The 21042-nt window shown below is 36.9% G+C and overlaps 1 protein-coding gene across 2 annotated transcripts in view; it reads left to right on the top strand.

Annotated features, from left to right (window-relative positions):
* prickle2a (prickle homolog 2a) overlaps positions 1-18157 on the top strand; it is an 80592-nt gene extending 62435 nt beyond the window's left edge. For both annotated transcript variants that reach the window (XM_062998552.1, XM_062998553.1), the window contains exons 3-8: positions 7219-7332; positions 9310-9447; positions 11711-11914; positions 13700-13886; positions 15906-16856; positions 16959-18157. In XM_062998552.1, coding sequence (XP_062854622.1) covers positions 7219-7332; positions 9310-9447; positions 11711-11914; positions 13700-13886; positions 15906-16856; positions 16959-17845 — 2481 coding nt within the window. In that variant the 3' untranslated portion in view covers positions 17846-18157. The remainder of the gene's footprint in view (positions 1-7218; positions 7333-9309; positions 9448-11710; positions 11915-13699; positions 13887-15905; positions 16857-16958) is intronic.
* The last annotated feature ends 2885 nt before the right edge of the window (positions 18158-21042 follow it).

Raw genomic sequence — 21042 nt, 5'->3', positions numbered from 1 at the left:
AGATAGATGGGGAAACCATTGAAATAGTCAATGATTTCACCTTGCTCGGATCAATCGTAAACAACAAGGCCTCGAATACAGAAGAAATCAGACGAAGAATCGCTATAGGCAAGACAGCACTGAAAGATATGGACAAAGTATGGAAATGCAAAGACATCAGGCTTAGAACCAAGGTACGACTAGTAAACTGTCTGGTGCTTCCAACTATGATGTATGGATGTGAAAGCTGGACAATCAAAAAGACTGATTGGAAGAAGATAGACAGTTTTGAGATGTGGTGTTGGAGAAGGATTCTCAGAGTGCCATGGACAGCCAGGAGAACTAATCAATCGATACTGGACGAAATCAAACCCGAAATGAGATTGCGAGCAAAAGTAGCAAAGATACGACTATCTTACTTTGGACATATTGCTAGACACCAATCACTGGAGAAAGATATCATGCTCGGCAAAGTTAGTGGAAAACGCGGACGTGGAAGACCTGCAACACGATGGATTGACAACATCACAGAGACAATGAACACTACAATATCAACGTTAATCAAAATGGCTGAAGACAGAAGGATGTACAGAGCTACTATCCACCATGTCGCCATGGATCATCAATGATCACGAAGGCCGGGAAGAAGAAGAATGTAGCAAAACTCTCTAACACCATCACACTACCGCCATCATTTTTGACTGTTTAAAGTGTTTTACTAAGATATTTTGTTTGATTTATTTGCAGGAATCTTATTTTTGTCTTAGCCTCAACAGGCCAACCATTCATGAACAGACTTGCACTTCTACAAGTTTGGAAATAATGGTTCTCAATGTGATTTGGTGGAGTCTTACAGACTTAGACATGGCTTTGTAACCATTACAGACTGAAATATTTAACTTTTTATTAACTTCCCTGGATGCTTTATAGTAAATTGTACATTTTAACTGGCAGGTTTAGTACTACTCTGGTTTTTATGTTTTACTTGTATGGCATAAATCAGCCCTGGCTGAGAGATTCCCCATCTAGCCTTTTTCATTTAGACACAACTAATTGTGCCTAAAATGAACCTAACCATGCAACTGATACAACTGAGACCTTAACTTGTGTCTTGGCCATTGTGGGCTAGCATATTACAAAGTTGTGCCACAGAAGTGCCTGTATAAACATATTATTAATCTCACTTTAGGATTTTTATGTGTTTTTAAACACACGTCACTGCTGGATGTACATTCTGGGTTAGTAGACGATTATTAACCCAGCAGTAATACTGGTGTTAAAATGCTTGATAAAAATTGCCATCTGTGGAGAGAAAACTGATCAACAGAGTCACATAGTTAATGCTTGCCTGTCCAGACCAATTAAATTACTCACCCAGTGAATGAACCAGGTCTGGTTGCTTAGATACAGCTCTCAGTCGACAACCCACCAATAAAAAGCAGGGTTGTAAGATTACCTTAGAAAAAAAATAGAAAAAGTATCCTAATAGAGTTTGCAAACACACACACAAAACCAGCATCTTAGAGGCAACTACTGTTTCATTATAAATCCTAGGAGGAAATGTCAAAGAAGCAAGTATTCCTTCGATAATACAGATCTTAACTGAGCTAAGCAAAAGAAACAAGTGGGTAGTTTTGTGAATGCTCTCCACAAAATGTGTCTAAGTATTTGTGCCCATTTTCTTAAGAGCACTAATGTTGAATAAGAAGGCCTGACTTAAAAATCATCCCAAAAGCATCCAGTGATGTTAAGGTCAAGGCTTTGTGCCTTCAGAGTTCTTCTACACCAAACTTGGCAACCATCTTTATGGACCAATTAGAATGAGGCAGTGTATGGCCAGGGTAGTGTACGCATCTAGCTAAGAAGTATATGTGTGTAGCAGTGAATCTTGGATCATCATTTTTCATGTGCTGCAACTTTAATGAACAATTAGTTCCTGTAGCCGTAACTGCAGTTGCCTCTGATAACCAGAAAAATGGCTTTGGCCTTTAAACAAAGCAAACGTTAAGTCTCCACTGTCTGCCTCAAGACCTCACTACCATTCTTACAGTCCAAGATGTTTTTTTGCCTTCATCTGAGCTTAAGCAGGCTGTTAAGGAGTCAAGGAATTTCAACGTACAAACCCCATTTCAAGAAAATTTTTTTTTGTGAAATAACATTTAAAAAGAACCGATGATTGTACATTCTCTTTAACCTGTAATTAACTGACAAAAGTGTGGTTTTCAATGCATTGACCAACAAAAAGCATACCAAAAGCATGGGTGATCTTCAAACTCTCAGATGGCATGACATGAGAAACGTATATGCTAATATGATAAAAACAGTGATATAGTTTTGGAAGTACTTTTGAAAACCATTATCACCGTACACAGTCTACCGCTACATTAAGAATTATAACCTGAAATTTTATTAGGCAAAAAATGCACAAACACTGCCAAGTTCTCTAGACTTTAGCTAATTGGACCGAAGGTCAGTGAAAACTTGTTGTCAGTCCACATTTCAGCTAGTTTTTGGGAAAAACATATATTGAGTTCATTATGTCAGTGACAAAAAGGACTGTCCAGACTTATCAGCAAAAAGTGTAAAGACCAACATCTGTCATATTATAAGGGTGCATCAGTGCTCACAGCATGACTTGTAAACGTTTGATGGTTGCATTGACACAGAGAAGTATATAGGGATTTTAGAAAGACATGCTGCCATCAAGACAACATCTTTTCCTGAGAAGTCAGTGGATATTTCAACAGGACAACACTATGCCTCATTCTGATATTTTTACAATAGCCTGGCTTCATAGACACAGAGTACAAGTAATTGACTGGCCTGACTGCGGTCCAGGTCTGTCTTTTATTGAAAATGAATTGCTCATCATCATAGCAATCATGGACCGTTAAGCAGCTGAAATCTTGTATCAAGAAAGGTTGGGCAAAAATTCCACTTGCAAAACTGCAACAATTAGTCTCCTCATTTACTAAAATATTAAAAAGTAATAAATTGATAAGGTGATAACACAGTGGTAAACATGCCACCCAACTGTGAAAACACTGGACATATTTTATTTGTACTCTTTCAGTTTAATAAAGATTGCAGAGAAATAACAAATTTTGTTTTCCTTGCATTTTACAAAATGTCCAGTTGAAAATAAAATTGTAATTAGCTAAAAGAATAAACAAGCAAGATGAGTTTTTCATTATTCAGTTCAGTCTGTAATAAAGTCCATAGTGAGTTCTGGAAATTTTTGTTTCATTTTTGGTGCAAACACACCAGTTACCCATTATATCTAGCAGGAGCAGCATTGTGTGCACACCAATGGTACAAATTTGTACTTGCTATCGTATTTCATGACCATGGTCAGTAATATGGAGGGCCCCCTTCCTTTGCAGCTGTAACAGCATTCACTCTACTAGGAAGGCTTCCAAAATATGTTGGAGTGTGTACGTTAAAAAATATTTTTAAGGTCAGGTATACTGTTAAATGAGAAGACTTGACTCACAAAGTAATCCCCAAGATGTTTAACAGGGTTGAAGTTAAGGCAATGTGCAGGCTACTAGAGTTCCTTTACACGACATTCATTTACACATATTGCAGAGGGGCACAGTAAAAAAAGCATTTCTCAAACTGTTGCCACAAAGTTAGTAGCATATGATATTTTTTTTTATAATTAATTTTATACATGTCTTAGCAATTGGTGTGACTAAAACTATAATTGTGTTGGGTATCTACATACTTTTGGTTATGTAGCATACTGCAGAGATTTACCTTCAATAGCCTGCCATGTGAGCCATTTCAATTCATCCAAAAGGTGTTAAATAGGGTTAAGGTCAAGGCTATGTGCAGGCTACCTAATGTGTTCCCGTCATAATAAACAAATCAAATGATTGTTTATAAAAAGTATTGTAACTTTTTACTATGAAATAACATTTAAAAGGACAATATACAATATAGACTATATAGAAACAAGGGGCAAAAGAACAAGTGCTTAGGCACACACAATGCCTGACTTTGCACATGCTCAGTGGGGATATGCCAATGCTGAAATCTGTTATAAACATTTTATTTGGTTAAAAACTGAAATATATTTTCTGTTATTCTTTATTAATTATTCTGGCACTTAGATGGTGTTGCAGTCTATATGCTAGCCCTCCACCGCAGAAAGTTTAGGCTTTCAAGTTTGAGTCTCATCAGTGCTATTGGCCTGGCCAGGTCCTCAGCAAACACATTTGGCTGAGTATTGAGAAAAGAAAGATTGGTTATGGTGTCTCCTTATTGCTCCTTCAAAAGTGACTGTTGTCTGGGCAAGGCATTTTCAATTGCAATAGAAAATTGGAAATTACTAGATTGAAAATAAAATTAAATAAATGATGAACAGTTCAGTCTCACATTTTCTGAAATGTGTATTTCAGTACGAGTACCACAGTATATGAGTACCACAGTTAGAATGTTGCTTTTGGCCACCAAAGGATCAAAAACAGCTTTACCTTAATGTAGCACATTACTGAAAAATATGGAACTGAGTGGCATTTACATGGACTTATTGACTACTGGCTTTCCTCCATTATGAGCTTATATGGGCTAAATATTTATTAAGGAATTTCTTTACTTAAATCAAAATTCTTGACTAATTAGTGACTAATGGCTAATAATTATCTGGAAATCACAGATACAGTGTGAGAGGGGTTTGGTTTTAATTCAACATTACAATTCTGGTTTTAATCTTAGTTTGTCAGCTAAGCAATTTGTTAAATGACCCAAATTCAGCCCAAAACTATACCCACGTTACCCAGCTCCAAATTACCCTATTTGATTCTGTAAGTGTGAACCTCCTCACTTGCCAAGAGTGCTACAACCATTACTGACAACTTGATTGCACATCTCTGGCATAATGACACTAAAGCATTCAGAAAGAAATAGCTGTGAGAAGAAAAGAGTGAAAAAGTGCTGTGCTTTGATTTCTGGCTTTCACCTTTTAGAATTTTGTCTACAGAATATCCTGTAACATGATGTTTGGATGTGTGCTTTGGTTTATTTACCTGGACCTGCAGTCATTTACTAGGAAATGAACTGTAATTGTAAATTTTATTGTCTCATTATATTTGCTGAAAGAAAATACACTGAGAGACCATAAGTATATGGACATCTGCTCATTAGCTTGTTTGACATCTCATTTCAAAGCCATTGATATTAACATGGAGTTGCTCCCCCTCCTTTCAATGCTGTGACAACCTTCACTCCTTTGTAAAGACTATTCAATTAACAGAGTGTGTGTCAGATCAGACATGCAAGTGAAGTTTGTCCCAAAAGTGTTTAATGAGCTTAGGGTCAGGGCTCTGTCATGCCACTTGAGTTCCTTCATACCTGACAGTCTTTATTTACATTGCTTTGTGCACAGGTATGATGGAACTTTCGCAGCTGCACATCTAAAAGCAAATTATTTATGTAAGTAATTATACACCTGTTAGCAATGGGTTTGACTGAACGCCTGAACAGTTAGATGAAGTATCCACATAATAATAGCCATACGTTGTAAAAATAGAGTATTAACCATTTTAGCTGTCACGAACAAAAATATGGGTTATTTTTATTTATTGGTTTTTTCTTATTTAATTTGTTTTATATTTTGTGCTAATCATGATTCAGTTCATTTGTAACATGTTACTTTTAGGGCAGAAAAAACTGCCCTTTGGTCAACTTGATGATGTTATAAAAACTTGACCTGACTTTGATATGATTAATTTTTACCTATACAAAAAAACTCTCAACAGATTACTTTTAATGTCTACAAAGCCAGACAATATATTGGATGAAGAATGAGGCTTGGCATTGTCTTGTTGAAATAAAATATTGTTTAATAAAATATCCCATATATTTTAGTTATACTGTAATCATTCACTCATTGTCTGTTTTACCACTGCTTTATGCCAATTAAGGTCACAGTGGGTCCGATTAGCTAAGCAAAATGTAGGAAATAGTCATATTAATAGTAGATTATTAGGCTGCATGCAACATGGCTACTATATATATATATATACGGGTATATATATATATATAAAATACCTTTCCAGCATACAATACCTGTCCACGATAAGAACATCCAATTAGCAATCAATCAACATAGTTGATAAGTCATAACTGATGGAACCATAAACTGTGCTTCCTATCAGAACATCAGGTTGTCAGTACGTCAGTGTGTAAACACACACATGGAAATTTTAGAAGCTCCAGTTAACCTGATTGCATGTCTTTTGACTTGTAGGAGGAAACCGGAACACCTAGAATAAACAATGTCTGTGTCAGACATTTTGCTTAACTTCTACCACTCAAATAAAGCACATTACTAAATAAAATACATTTCCTTGCAGTTGAATCTTATGCATCCTCTAGCAGCTATCTAGCTTATATATAGAATAGCTAACTAACTAGGTTTAGGAAAGCAGAAAATCCACTATAAAAAGGAAATATAACACACTGAATTTGTCAGCCTGGGAGATCAGTTAAAATGACAGAGAAAAAAAAATCTGTCATTAATTTGTTAGATCCAGCGACACCTAAAGAAATACATTTGGTTTTTTTGTTTAGTAATTGCACTTGGGCCCAACATTTACCCTGGTGTATTTTTACTGTTGCCCTTAACCACTCTGTTAAAGTTTGCACTCTAATTTGAACCTTTTTCCACCTTTTTTAAATGTTTTAGTTGTTTTTTGTATTTTTTGGGGGTAAAAAAAGGGTTACAAAAATAAACCCATTACAGATTTATGTTACATTTTTTGATACATAATGTTATGATTACATTTCACAAAATCTTCAAAATCTTTTCCAGAAACATGGTTTGTACTAAATCACAGATATTACATCAGGGCTTTGTACTGGGATTAGTATGATAAAATGTAAGCTACGAGGATGTGTTTAGCAAAATTGTCATTTATCTCTGCCTTTTTATCATTTTTTAATGTTTATGTAAATACTAATGTGGATTTTTTTGTAGTAGACTTTCTGTATTTTGTAGATTATTGTCATTACCTTTGTTAATTGTTGCCTTGTTTGTGAAATGGTGACAGAAATTACAATTCTGATATTTTTTGAGCAAATAAGACACAAGTATTGTAATAAATAACCATTTAACCACTTTCATTGGCCAACAATTACTGAATACAATAATCAAATCCTTAAAAAATATTAAAATGTATCTATTCCTTACATGATTCATCTGACTTATATGTATATGTTTGTGTATTTGCACAGGTTCACCAGTATTACAGTTTCCTGCCTGAGGATAAAGTCCCCTACGTAAACAGCATTGGCGAGAAACATCGCATTAAACAGCTTCTCCACCAGCTGCCCCCTCATGACAATGAGGTCAGTCCTCACAGTCCTGATGCGTTTGTGTTGCAGTCCAGAAATTTTCTTTTTTAATCTAGTGATTTAAAAACAAATCATCTAATGTAAAAAATAAATCCAGTGGCTTTATATCCCAAATGATTTTGGTAAATCTTGGTAGATAATCAAATACATATAGAATATCTTAGTGGAACATGACTGTGTGAATGAGTTCAGCCTCCCCCAGGTCTCAAAGCATTTAGAAATCCACTTATTTGTTTTAGGATTTGTACAATTATTTGTTCTATTTTTAAACACATTGCATATATAAAGCAGGTCTCTTAAGAATTTAGGGTGCAAGGCTCATTTGTAGTAGAATAACTGTGGTGTGAGTTTTGCTATTTACACTTTCAAATTGCAGGGGAATAAAGAAGCTACTTTAAGTTGTGCCAAAAGGTTATATTCAACATGTCAACATGCTAGGGAATAATGCACTTCCACTGGTGATACAACTTGTAAAAGCTGGGTAATAAAATGTAATGACATGTTAATGAGTTTGTTATGATTATGATGCTGATGAGAGGTAATTTGTGAATTCATGTTGATTTTTGGTGTTTTTAATATTTCAGAATTTGTAATAAACCTTACTTTTCATTGTATTTGTCATGTAAACAACTTAATAATAAAACAGATAAGTAAATGTGAAATAGTACATAATACTCTTGCATGTTATTCATAATAATAATAATAGTAATAATAATTAAAATAATAATGAAATAACATTATCACCCTTCAAACCCATTAAAAAGCAATAAAAATAAATAATAATCTTTGACATATATACAGAAAACATTTATAAACTTGGAAATTACCAAGATTTCCACAATAATTACATTTAAAGACAAAAGTTTACACATGCTTGTAAGGTGCATTATTTTTTCTTCATTCATAAGTCAAAATTATTCATACAAAAAATATAAACTTCATTCTCAAAAGAGTTGTTTTAAAGGCAAATTGTGATCTTAAGATCTTTTACCTTCTTCTGTACAAATCTGGGAAATCAAATCACTGTTAAACGATTAACCTTCTAGCCCTCAGGCGGCATGGTCTTAGAGTGGGGGTGCACTGCTGGGGGATGTTTTCTGCAATCAAGGCAACATCTAACCAAGAAAGTTCATGATTATTTTAGCAAGACAATGATGACCAGACCTCATTCTGTACATGCTACAACAGTGTGGCTGTTTGTTTTAGAAGGGTTTAAGAGAATTAACAGAATTAACAAATCACAAATGATCAAATCACAGATGCTGCCTGAAGGTTTAGACAGGATGGAGCCATTGAGAAAACAATAATATTAAAAGTGTATACTGTACATTTTTACAGGATGTCAGGTTATTGCTCCATCAACTGAAATTTAATAGAAATTAAACAATGCCAGACCGCATGGTGGTGCAGTGGATAAAGCTGTCACCTCACAGCAAGAAGGGCCTGGGTGCGATTCCCTGGCTGGGAGGCCAGGATCCTTTTTGTGTGGAGTTCTCCCGGTCAGTGTGGGTCTTATCCCCGTGCTCCAGTTTCCTTCCACAAGTACAAAGACATGCAGTCAGGCCAAATAGAGCTACTAAAACTTGCCCCAAGTGTGAAAGTGTGTGTGTGGGTGTTGTGTGTGTTGGTGTCATGTCATGGGCTGGCAACCTGTCTGGGGCATTTCCTACCTACATCCAATAAATTAGACCAAATGTGACCCTGACCAGGATAAAGTGACAATCAGGATTAATCAGGATAAACAGACAACGAATTAATAATTCCACTAAAATCTTCCCCAAAAAACATTAAAAACATGTCTTCTCATCAGCTACCTGCAACATTATTGCTGCTGCAATAATTATTGCTAAAAATAGTTTCACAAATTACTATGCAATATAGCCTACACTTAATTAATAATTAAATAATTTAATGATAAAAGTTGGTGATGGTGATGTTAATGGTGATTATGATGATAATGAATGTCCTTAGGTAAGATACTGTAACTCCTTGGATGAAGAAGAGAAGAGAGAGCTGATGATCTTCAGTAATCAGAGAAAAAGAGACAACCTGGGCCGTGGCACTGTCCGCCCTCTCCCCCTCACCATAACTGGAGCTGTTTGTGAACAGGTATGATGCAATAAAATGAATAAAACACACACAGCACTCAGGTTAAAGCTACAACAAAACATGCTACTTGACCTATATCTGTACCAGGTTGTTGGCAGAAAGCGTTAATCCATCCACTCTAGTCCCAACAAGACTACAAATCCCAGAAGATGCAGCACTCATCAGCGCTAATGTGCTGCACCATATCTCTCTAAAAGGAAAAATATCAACACAGCAAGTATACTTTTATCTGCTCAGATCAAATGACTCAGGCTTCTTTTAAATAGGGCCAAAAACAGGTGTGATGCATTATCGCTGGTGACCGCTGCAGCTCCTGGGATTTGTAGTCTTGTTGGGACAACAGCAGGTAGATTTAGGCTCAATCCATTACAATACCTATTACTTAATCTTCAAAATCATTAGTGTTAAAGACTTGGTTGAAGAAATGTATTTAAGAACATTAAATACATAAGAAAAAAACTATAATAAATGCAAATAAACCATAATCAAGGGCATTCACACTTAAAATAACCCAAAGGTTAACAGATTGCTGACACTGTATTGAAGCCACAATCCTCACTTTGCTGTGCTGTTTACAGAAGGATTAGAAAGGAAATTAAAGCACTATGATCCAGAAGATGTTGTCAGAGCTTACTGTAATGCTAGTATGCCAGAAACATTCTGTAAGGAACAAGCCCCATGATGCCCCATGCATTTCATCACCTGACCATCCCTACATCACCTGAATTTCCCACACATGCAGCTCAGTCCATACCTCATCATGACAAAACACCCTCTCCAGCTCTCACTTCTGGCACAGCATTATACTTCTTTTACTGTACGTGTTCTTCCTCTGCCATTATCCAAATATTTTATGGTGTTACCTGGAGTTGTTCCTAAGTTAATATATGTAAAGTAGTGGAGTTCTGTTTCTTAGTTACACACTTAGTTTAATAATTAGCATAGGGTTTAGTCTAGCATGAGATTAGTTTAAAGCTTAGCATAGCTTGCTTAGCATTTAGCATTCTTTGCTTTCTTTAGCATTAGCGGTTAGCATTCACCTGCTTTTTATTGTTTTAATTCTAGTGGTGGTGTTGTATTTTTTCCTTATTGTTCTAATTCTAGTGGTGGTGTTGTGTTTTTTTCTTATAGTTCTAATTCTAGTGGTGGTGTTTTTGTGTGGCTGTGTAAATAAACACCTGCACTACTGTTCATTAACCTTGTTGCACATTCTGCAAAAATTCAATATAGCATCTCTTTTTGGAAGCATCATTACAGCAGAACATTAAAATGTAGGTAGAACATGAGAGTTTTGTTGGTAACACTGCTGCCAATCAGTTATTTCAGTTATTATATGTGTGTGTGTGTGTGTGAGTGTGTGTGAAAGAGAGAGCATGTGTGTGAGTGTGTGTGCATTGGTGCATTTATTCAAATTGCATTGACACTATTGACACACTTTAAATTAATTTGGCAGCCCTCCATACATAAACATCATCAAAAAATACTTTTTTCTGTCAAACCTTCCATGTAATTTGTTGGCATGGAGGTGGTGTGTAATGATAGTTTTTGATACTTGTTTACCTCAGGATACTATATGATTTTAAATAACTTCCCAACAGTAATCCTTGAGGATTTTTTTATTATCCTCCACACTGTCATGGGGAAAAACAAACTTGTGTTCTTGTCTACACATGTTTGTCACAGTTCCAGTTCATTAAAACTGGCTATTTTTAGCAATTCACTGACTGGTCAACATGCTTTTGACTATTGTGTATATTTGCCATATAAAATCCTTTTTTTTTTCTCATTTTGTCTCTCATAGTTGAAGTGTACCTATGATGAAAATTACAGACCTTTCTCATCTTTCTAAGTAGGAGAACTTGCACAATCAGTGGCTGACTAAATACTTTTTGGCCCCACTGTATGTATGTATTTGTGTGTATGTACACACACCCCATCAAGGCAGAAAGTCATAGATCACTAATGGAAAGTACCTAGACACTCTTATTAACTCTGATAAAAAAAAAATTCTTGATGAGATATATGATTCTTTTTTGATACATTTTTATAACCTTTTTTTTACCAGAGGTTACAATAATTGTGGAGAGGACTGTTTATAACCTAAATCATTCATTCAGTTCATTTTTAGAAATATTAACTGATGCTTGTTTGCCTGTCATTTTTGTGAGTATTTTGTAAATAACATAGTCAGATAAGCAGGTCAAATCCTAATCATGTTCTACAGTAAATAATTGTATATATTGGACTGTTTTGTACCTTTCAGTGTGGAGTTCAAATTAATGGAGGTGACATTGCAGTATTCGCCACACGAGTGGGTCATGGACTCTGCTGGCACCCTCACTGTTTTGTGTGCTGTGTATGTGGTGAGCTGTTGGTGGATCTTATCTATTTCAATCAGGATGGCAAGATCTACTGTGGCCGTCACCATGCTGAGAAACTTAAGCCTCGCTGTTCAGCTTGTGATGAAGTAAGCCTTGAGTTATTTGACTTTTTAAGCAACAAAGTGTTTTCCGCACCTAAACTGATCCTTTTTATTATGCTCCTAATCATTAAACCCTTACCTGATCAGGTGATTGACTTATTCACTGATTTACAGAAAGAAGCAAATGTATTATATCAGGGCCAGAGTGGGCCCCTTTTTCAGCCCGGGAGTTTTATGCCTAAACCCGGCCCACTTTTTCCATGGAGGAGAAATTTGAATAAATGAAACAGCAGCTAGCTCTTACAACGCCTTTTTATTGGGTATATAACAGAAAACACTTCACTTAAACATGTTCAATTCAAATTTAAATCAGATAAACATTTAAAAGGTAAAAAAAAATGTGATAAAGATTCAAACGTATTTACATTTGTACCGGAGCAAAATTTGAAATAAAAATAATTTGAAATTAATATTGCATGTCTTCCCAGCAGAGAGGTGCTCTATTGTTAGGTTTACACTAAACTCCTAAGTAGCTTCACTACACGCATATTTAGTGGCTACCTACAGCATCAAAAGCCTCCTAAGCAGTGCACTGGTTTCTGTAACTTTATTAATAATGGTGTCATTGTCTATAGACACGAGACATGGCTTATCTGCTGCTCTGAGGCTAAAAAAAACATTTCATTATAGGTTAGCCTCTTTTGCTGAATAACATAACATGAACATAACATAACATGGTGTAAAATTGATAGTAAAATTGATAGTGATTTAGGCTAATTGTCTCCATTTGTTAAAATAAATTAGGCTATCGTGCTGACATCTGTCTGAACAATTTAACATATATCATGTATATTCTCCACATTATATTTTACATTACAAATAACTATCTTAGTTTAAATAACTCTGTTAGACTATCCTCTACCTGTCCCTTCAGTAGTCATGGATCATCAGTACAGTAGCGTCGGAACAAAAACATTCCATTAATGAGTTAGGCTATTTAATATATCACACTTCAAATTATGTTTATTATTTTCAGCTTGAAACTGGATATTTGTGATTAATGGTGTGTATTGGGTTCTACAAAATAAACTACACTAAGTTGACATTGCAAATGTTCCATATCTCTCTTTACCGGCTGCATGGGGTCTGTCCTCTGAAAAACAAGTCTGTTAATTTGGCACATTTGGCAGCATGTTCTTCCAACCCCCCTTTTTTTAACTGTCTTTTTCGGCTTCACCTGGCCTCTTCCTGCCCTCCATCACCACCGAGTCCGACTGATGGTTTGCGCTATTTACTTTTACCGGCGCTCCAGAAAAGACGCTTCGTGGGCCAAACCAACTTAAACTTTGGGAGAGGGGGGGATTCCCTCAGATGGTAGAACCCATCTGATCTACTGTGATGTAGGGGCTGCGCTGTCAGATGAATGAATGCAAGAAGAAAAATAGAAAAGTGACAGATGTGTCAAAATTATTTTTCCCAACCGGCCCAAACTCGAGACTGACATGAGCCGGCCCATCGGGAATCCTCCCGAATCTCCCGATTAGCCACTCCGGGCTTGTATTATATTTACTATTATTTAGACTAGAGCAGACTAATAGGTGTAAACCATTAAAATTAATATTGTAGGCTTTCAAGGGTAACTTGCACAGTTCTTGTTCTCCTTTGGCTTCAGCCCTAGTTCTTTTTTAGAGTTCTTGTTACAAGTCCCAAGTTCTTTGTAAAACTACAGTTTACTGTAAATCCATGTGAAATTTAATCTACAGTTTGTCATACCCTGACAGTAAACTTAATGTCATTGAAATCTTTGTCTTCTCTGATTTGTTTTAATAGATCATCTTTGCAGATGAGTGCACAGAAGCAGAAGGGAGACATTGGCACATGAGGCATTTCTGCTGTTATGAATGTGAGGCACCACTAGGTGGTCAGCGATACATTATGCGTGAGGGGCGGCCTCACTGCTGCAACTGTTTCGAGTCACTTTATGCTGAGTACTGTGACGCCTGTGGAAAACATATAGGTAGGTTACATTAGAATCTGATACGCTTATGGTTTTCTTTTTCTGTCCAAAGGTAAAGTTTTGATACTTGGTTTTCACAAAGTTTGCTGCTTCAGTGTTTTTAGATAATTTGTCAGATGTTTCTGTGGTATACTCAAGTACAATTATAAGTATTTCATAAGTTTTTTAACTGTTATTGACAAACATCAAATTTATGCAAAGACTCAATGTTTGCAGTGTTGACCACTCTTTTTCAAGACTTCTGCAGTTCGCCCTGGCATGCTGAATATCAGCTTCTGGGTCAAATCCTGACTGATGGCAACCTATTCCTGCCTAATCAGTGCTTGGAGTTTATCACAATTTCTGTTTTTGTTCGTCCACCCACTTTTTTAGAATGATTGATTTCTGATGTTTGTTTGTTCACCCGCTTTTCTCAATGAGATTGAGATCTGGGAAGTTTACTGGACATGGACTCAAAATTGTAATGTTTTGTTCACAGAGCCACTTAGTTATTACTTTTGCCTTGTAACATAGCACTCCATCAAGCTGGAAAAGCATTGTTTATCACTAAATTACTCCTGGATCATTGAGAGAAGTTGCTCATGAAGGATGTTTTGATACCATTCTTTATTTATGGCAGTGTTCAGTGTATGGCAAAATTGTGAGTAAGCCCACTCCCAACCCCACACAGGACTCATCTTTTGTTTGGTAGCACTCATCTTTTCTTCTCTGGACAATCAATTTCCAAATGTTCCAAACAGTCTGAAGGGGGCTTCATCAGAGAAAATAACTTTACCCCAATCCTCTGCAGTCCAATCTCTGTACTTCCTGCAGAATGTTAGTCTGTGCTTGATGTTTTTCTTGGAGAGAAGAGGCTTCTTTGCTGCTTCAAAAGCCTTCACATTACTGTGCGTCCTCCTGCCATTCCTGAAATGGCTAAATGTATATGCTGTATACATCATTTACAATTACAGTGTTAAGTGATGTGAACTTATGAGGGTAAAACATTTTCAAAGATTACTCCATTTTAAAATGAAATGTGTGTGTGTGTGTGTGTGTGTGTGTGTGTGTTAAAGTTTCTTTAGAACACTGTAAAACATGAACAATAAATTACAGAAAGCATTTAGTTGCAGGCATTGCTTCTAAAGATGTGTGATTAGTTATTTAATAATGGGTCAATTATTTTTCACACCACGTCATTTTCTGCAGCCCATCCTATTATTTAAAAATGGACACTATTTGACCCAAACAAACAAACAAATTGCATGCCACTCAGGTGGCGCAGCGGTAAAAACACACGCTGGAACCAGAGCTGGGATCTCGAATACATTGTATCGAATCTCAGCTCTGCCTTCCGGCTAAGGCTGAGTGGCCACATGAACAACAATTGGCCTGTTGTTCAGATATGGGCGGGACTAAGCCGGATGGGGTCTCTCTCCCATGACTGGTGCAATTACGACCTCTGCTGGCTGATTGATGGTGCCTGCACAGAGATGAGAAAAGAGTGCTCTCAGGGTGTGTCTCTCCGTACACAACGCTGAGCTGCACTGCACTCTTCGTTCTCCTCAATCAGAGCAGGGATCGGCATTGGTGGAGAGGAAGCATGATGCAACCGGGCAATTGGACACGCTAAATAAAGGGAGAAAAAGTGGAGAAAAATGCAAACAACGAATATCAGCACTGCAATGGTAGCATGACCCCTGACCTCAACCCTTCTGAACACATTTGATCATGTGTGTAATGCCCTACAATGGACCAGCGCCCTACTTGATGTGTATTTTAACCCTGCACTTGGTATTTCCAGAATTGGCTTTGGACTTGGAAGATGGCATCCCTGGTCAGGATTAAGCAGTTAATGTAATGATTGATGATTAAAAAAAAATGCTGTAATTATATGAATAAATTAATAATGATTTCTTTTAATATTAAATTCATGATCTTAGTAAAAATAATATATTGATGTAAATAAATTTAACAAATATTATAGTATTGCAGACAATTCTGGGGATATGTAGAACTCACTTCTGGCTGTACTTTTAGGCATAGACCAAGGACAAATGGCATATGAGGGTCAACACTGGCATGCCACTGAAGAATGCTTCTGCTGTGCTCGCTGCCGTCAGTCTCTACTAGGCTGTCCCTTTCTGCCTAAGGAAGGGCTGATCTACTGCTCCCGCCTCTGCAGCCAAGGGGATGAGCCTGACCTCTCAGACTCTTCTGATTCTGCCTTTCAGAGTGCACGGTCCAGACAGTCACGTCGTAGTGCTCGAATTGGCAAGCAGGGAGCCAAGAACAAAGGAGAAGGTGGCAGACAGCCATCATCTGGATCGGCAGCAGCAACAGGTGACCGTCATTCAGTGGAAGCAGATTCCCTTGGTGTGCAAATGGACCTGCTAAGTGTGTCCAGCCCTGCTCCTAGTCGTACCCCTAACCGCACTCCAACAAGAACACCGAGCAGGACCCCAAGTCGTTCTCCAAGCCTGAACCGTAAGCAGTCTGTCTGGATGAGCAGGGATGAGCCATATTCTTTTGACTCCAATCAAAGAGATCCCTCCCCCTCTCCAAATCCCCATCAGCTCCGGAGCCAGTGTAGTATCCGGAGCCCTTATCCTTCCTCTCCTAGCCAGCCACCCAAGGTGGTTAGCCCCCCTGATTCCTGGCACAAAGAGCAACCAGGAAATAACTCCAAAAAGCCTCCAGTTATGGCAGCCCTAAGAGGCCACTCTTTCAATGAGAACTGGATGCACCATGGACAGGACCCTGAGTTCCATCCACCAAAACTGAAGACGCAAATGAGCTTCAATGAGGTATCTAGCCATGGTGCTGGGTTCTTAGACAAGCGCAGTGTCAGTGTGCAAGGCTTTCCCAGAGATCTACGCCCCCCACTTCTAAGGAGTAGACACCACATTGGCCCAAGCTTTGGTGAATTAACACCCCTTGAGCAGACCCCACGAGGGTCTGCAGACTCACTGACCCTCTCATATGCCACAGGTATAAAACAAATCTTTGACTTTACAAGCAATAACTTTAAAATTATGTGGCAATTCTCTGACTGTGCAAAGACTAACATTTTCTAATTTTGTACTCATGTAGGAAATTCTTTGGATGGCACTACAAGGCGCCAGGAGCACCTTTCCCGCTTCTCAATGCCTGACTTAAGCAAGGACTCTGGTGTGAATGTATCAGAGAAAAGTGCAATGGGTACCTTAAACTCATCCATGCAGTACCGCAGCACTGAATCCCTGACATCAGTCCCAAGACCCCTTGCTGATCTAGGGATGCCTGTCAGACTGAAGTATCCTCCACAGCTTTACTGGGACACACCTAGAGGCCTAAGCTTTGATGATCCACTCAAAGGGCACATGGGTCTTGCAGGGAGCATGGGCAACGTTCATGCAGTGACTCCACGACCACGGCGAGCTAACACACAAGACTCTCCACGACAGCAACATCCAAGACAACACCCCCATCGCAAGAGTCATAAGAGACATAGGGGCCACCATCGCTCACGCCGCTCACGCTCTGACAACGCCCTTCATTTGGCTGCTGAAAACCAGGGTTATCCCAGTGACCCTGTTCAGAGATTCCATGATGACTTTCAGAGGCTGCCCTCTTTGAGGATGTCAAGGGACTCATTTGGGGCAAATTACAGACATAGACAGCAGTTTTTTAGACCTTGTCCTCGAACAACCTCTGACCTGACTCTTCAGGACCCTGGGGGGCCAAGACTAGGCCAATACATGGGCAGGTATGGAGAGTTGGCACAGGGTGAAGATCACTTTTGCTCCACTTGTTCCTCCTCATCAGATGCTTCTGACGATGATGGCTACTTTATGGGAGAACCAATTCCTAGGCCAGTGCAGGTGCAGTATATTGACAACGAGGAATTGAGGCAGCGTTATAGCCCCACTATGATGGGTGGTCATTCCCAGCTACATACACGTAGACGTCGAAAGAGTAAGAACTGCATCATATCATAAGTTTAAAAAAAAAGATGTTGTGTGTGTGTGTGTGTGTGTGTGTGTGTGTGTGGTTGTGCCTGGGTGAAACAAGTTACTAGGTGGATTGTAACCTTATTTAAGCATGGTCAAATCATACCCAGGAAAACTTGATCATGTCATTTCTCTTCTGTTTACTGTGACAAAATATGGCACAAATACCTGCATCATCTTAATGAAGTAAGTGTGTGTGGTGTGTATGAGTGTGTGATTTTCCTTAAATAACTTACTGAATAGATTGTAATCTTATTTAAGCATGATCAAACCATAACCAAGACAAGCTGATCATGTGTTTTGGACATTATCTCCTCTGTTTACTGTGACACAATGGCACAATTATTTCATGTGTGAACAATTACCTATTTGAATATTACATTAAATATTGTACATTCAATAAGACTGGAGTTGTAGAAACGTGCAATAAGAATGTGTTATGTACTTCTGGTTTAGTAAGAAAATTGGAATACGGCTCAATGTGCACTGAGACAGGGTGTGTTTTGTGAGTTTCCATAATAACTTATTTTCATGACAACTGTATTTTAATCTTGTTTATTTAGAAATGTCTTCAAGTTGTTTGTGTAAGTGTGTGAGAGATAGCTCAGCCATATGGCCTAAACTGTCAATGCTGATTTTTAAGTCTGATCATAAACACTAAGAAGACTTGGCTTTAAGCACAACTCTTATTTGCCCTGGCTACAACCTAACAAACTCCCTTCTATTTACTCTTTAAATCTGTCTTTTTCCCGTATCTTTTATCATCTTTGAGATCCACCCCACCTGTGTCCATTTACTACTTGCAGTGCTTGCACCAGTCTTTTCAATAACAAGTAAAACTAACCTTTGCTTCTAAGCATAGCAATGTTTGGTATAGTCCTGTTTTAAATGCAATATTTTTTTTTTTTTTCATTTTAATAATGTTATTTACAGTATAAATTTAATGTATGTACAGTGATTTTCAAAAGTAACATAAGTCCTGACACTAGTATTGTAAATGTTTTGTAAATATAGTCTTAAATCTTTCTATATTTTGTATCCTTAAATACATTATTTGTAACATATTGTAGAGCGTTCACTGCATGTATCCCCAGTTCATGTCTTGTATCTGTATTAAATAATATTTCAATTATCAACAGACCAACAGACTTTTTATCCTGAGTATAGGGTTATGAATTTGAATATTGTATAAGTGTCTTGAGCAAGTAGACAGTGATACAAAGTAAAAAAAAAAATCGTAGATGCACACCACATTTATTTTTATTTATTTTTTGCTTAACCATTTGAGTCACATTTCATTTAAACTACATTAATACACAAAGTAAAACAAAAAACAAGTTTAAAAAAACATATATATAAAGGTGAGTAAGCTAAACCTGGAATTAAATTTCCACTATACACATCTTTGAGAACTCTATACTTGAGCTTATCACAGACATTTTCATGACATTATTTTCCTAAGCATGACTAAACTTTACAAAACTTTAATGCTTTCATTAACATCACTATTAAATATGCTTTTACTAATATTTTGGACCCAATCAACAAAAGTAATAGTTTAAGATATCTTCAATGTTTTAATATCTTAAGAAGTGTAAACTCTAAAGATTTGGTTATAATCATACAAATTCAAATACAAATACTATGTATTTATTGGTTTATTATATCACTGCAAATGAATGTGTTGCAGCTGACCCAGGAATAACAATTGACAGTTGGAATGTAATATGTGACTTTAAAAAAGTTAGGTAAAAGTGGGTCAGTATTATTAGGTAAACCTAAAATAATATTTTAGTAGGAAGAACAAGCTCAAAAATATTGTTCAAATAAATAATAACATTTCGGATGGACAGACACACAAGCACACAGCAAAACAGCTAAGGTGTGATCTCCATAACACCAGTTCAATGTTCTTATTATGGTTTTGAGTCCTACTACTGACATAACTTTACCTGACATAGTCTTATAGGGCCTGCTATGCCCATGAGCATACCTGATATAGTCTTGTAGGGCCAGCTATGCCCAAAAGCATACCTGATATATTCTTGTAGGCCCAGTAGCCTATGAGCATAGGCAATGCTCACAATTTTTTGCCCTTTTTAATACATTACATTAAAACATGAAAATAAATGTATTTAACTTTAGAAATCATATCCAGTTTAAAAAAATTTTGTTTCAAAAGTAGACGTGCCATTCGATTTATTTTTTTAAATGTTTTAAAGCACTGTTTTCTTTTGTATGTTTGTTATTGGGGTAACAGTGCACCTCTAAGCCTAAAAAGGTTTATTCTTCTCACCCTTTACTACCCTTATTGCCATTCTAGTTAGCATACATTTATTATGACTGCATGGCCTCAACCAAACCATAATGTAACTTTTGTACAAAGACTTAAATTCTACATCAAGGGAACAGCTTGTCTTGCAGTTTTACTGCATATTGTTCCATTTACTTCATCCCAAACCACATGACATACTATTTAGTGTGGTAGGCTGCAAATGGGAACAGTCTTTTAACTGCTGACATTATATGCTGCTTCTGTTCTTAGAAGGCATAAGTTGGCTTACAGCCCTGCAATGGATTTGTGCCTTGTCCAGAAAATTAAATGAATAATTAAGGCTTCCTTAAAAGTAAAGCTTCATTACATGGCACTACCATATTAATTTGATATTAAATTTAAAAATTATGAAAATGTCCTATGGAAAAGAAAGTGTTTACAATACAACAAGAAAAGAAAGCACGTAACTGTGCATTTTGTTGAACATAAACCATGCAGATTTAAATACATGTTAAACAGATTTCTTTATTATTAAAATAAAGTAAATCTAATGAATAAAAGTTTGCATGAGGTAGCTCATTATGATCAACTTAAATTTGGATTTTGTTTATTTACCTAAAGAGTAAATACAAAACTGCCTCTTATTCCTAATATGTTGTAGCACTAACATTTAACTGAACTGAATTTTTTTTAAATTGTAGACAAATAGCAGTGTGTGGTTTCTACTGTGAAGGTCAACAGTTTACATACTCTTGTACACATGTATAAAATGAGATTTAAGCATGGCACATACACAACACACTTAAATGCATGTAGACCTAATTGTATCCGCACTACTTGTTAACAAGTGTATAAAATCAATTATATAGAATATATTTTATACTTTCTGGCAGCTGTTTGGAGAGGGCAC

Source organism: Trichomycterus rosablanca, chromosome 7 (assembly GCF_030014385.1).
Source record: "Trichomycterus rosablanca isolate fTriRos1 chromosome 7, fTriRos1.hap1, whole genome shotgun sequence".
NCBI lineage: Eukaryota > Metazoa > Chordata > Actinopteri > Siluriformes > Trichomycteridae > Trichomycterus > Trichomycterus rosablanca.
The sequence above is the reverse complement of the archived record's forward strand: the minus strand, read 5'-3'. Positions and strand labels throughout refer to the sequence as shown.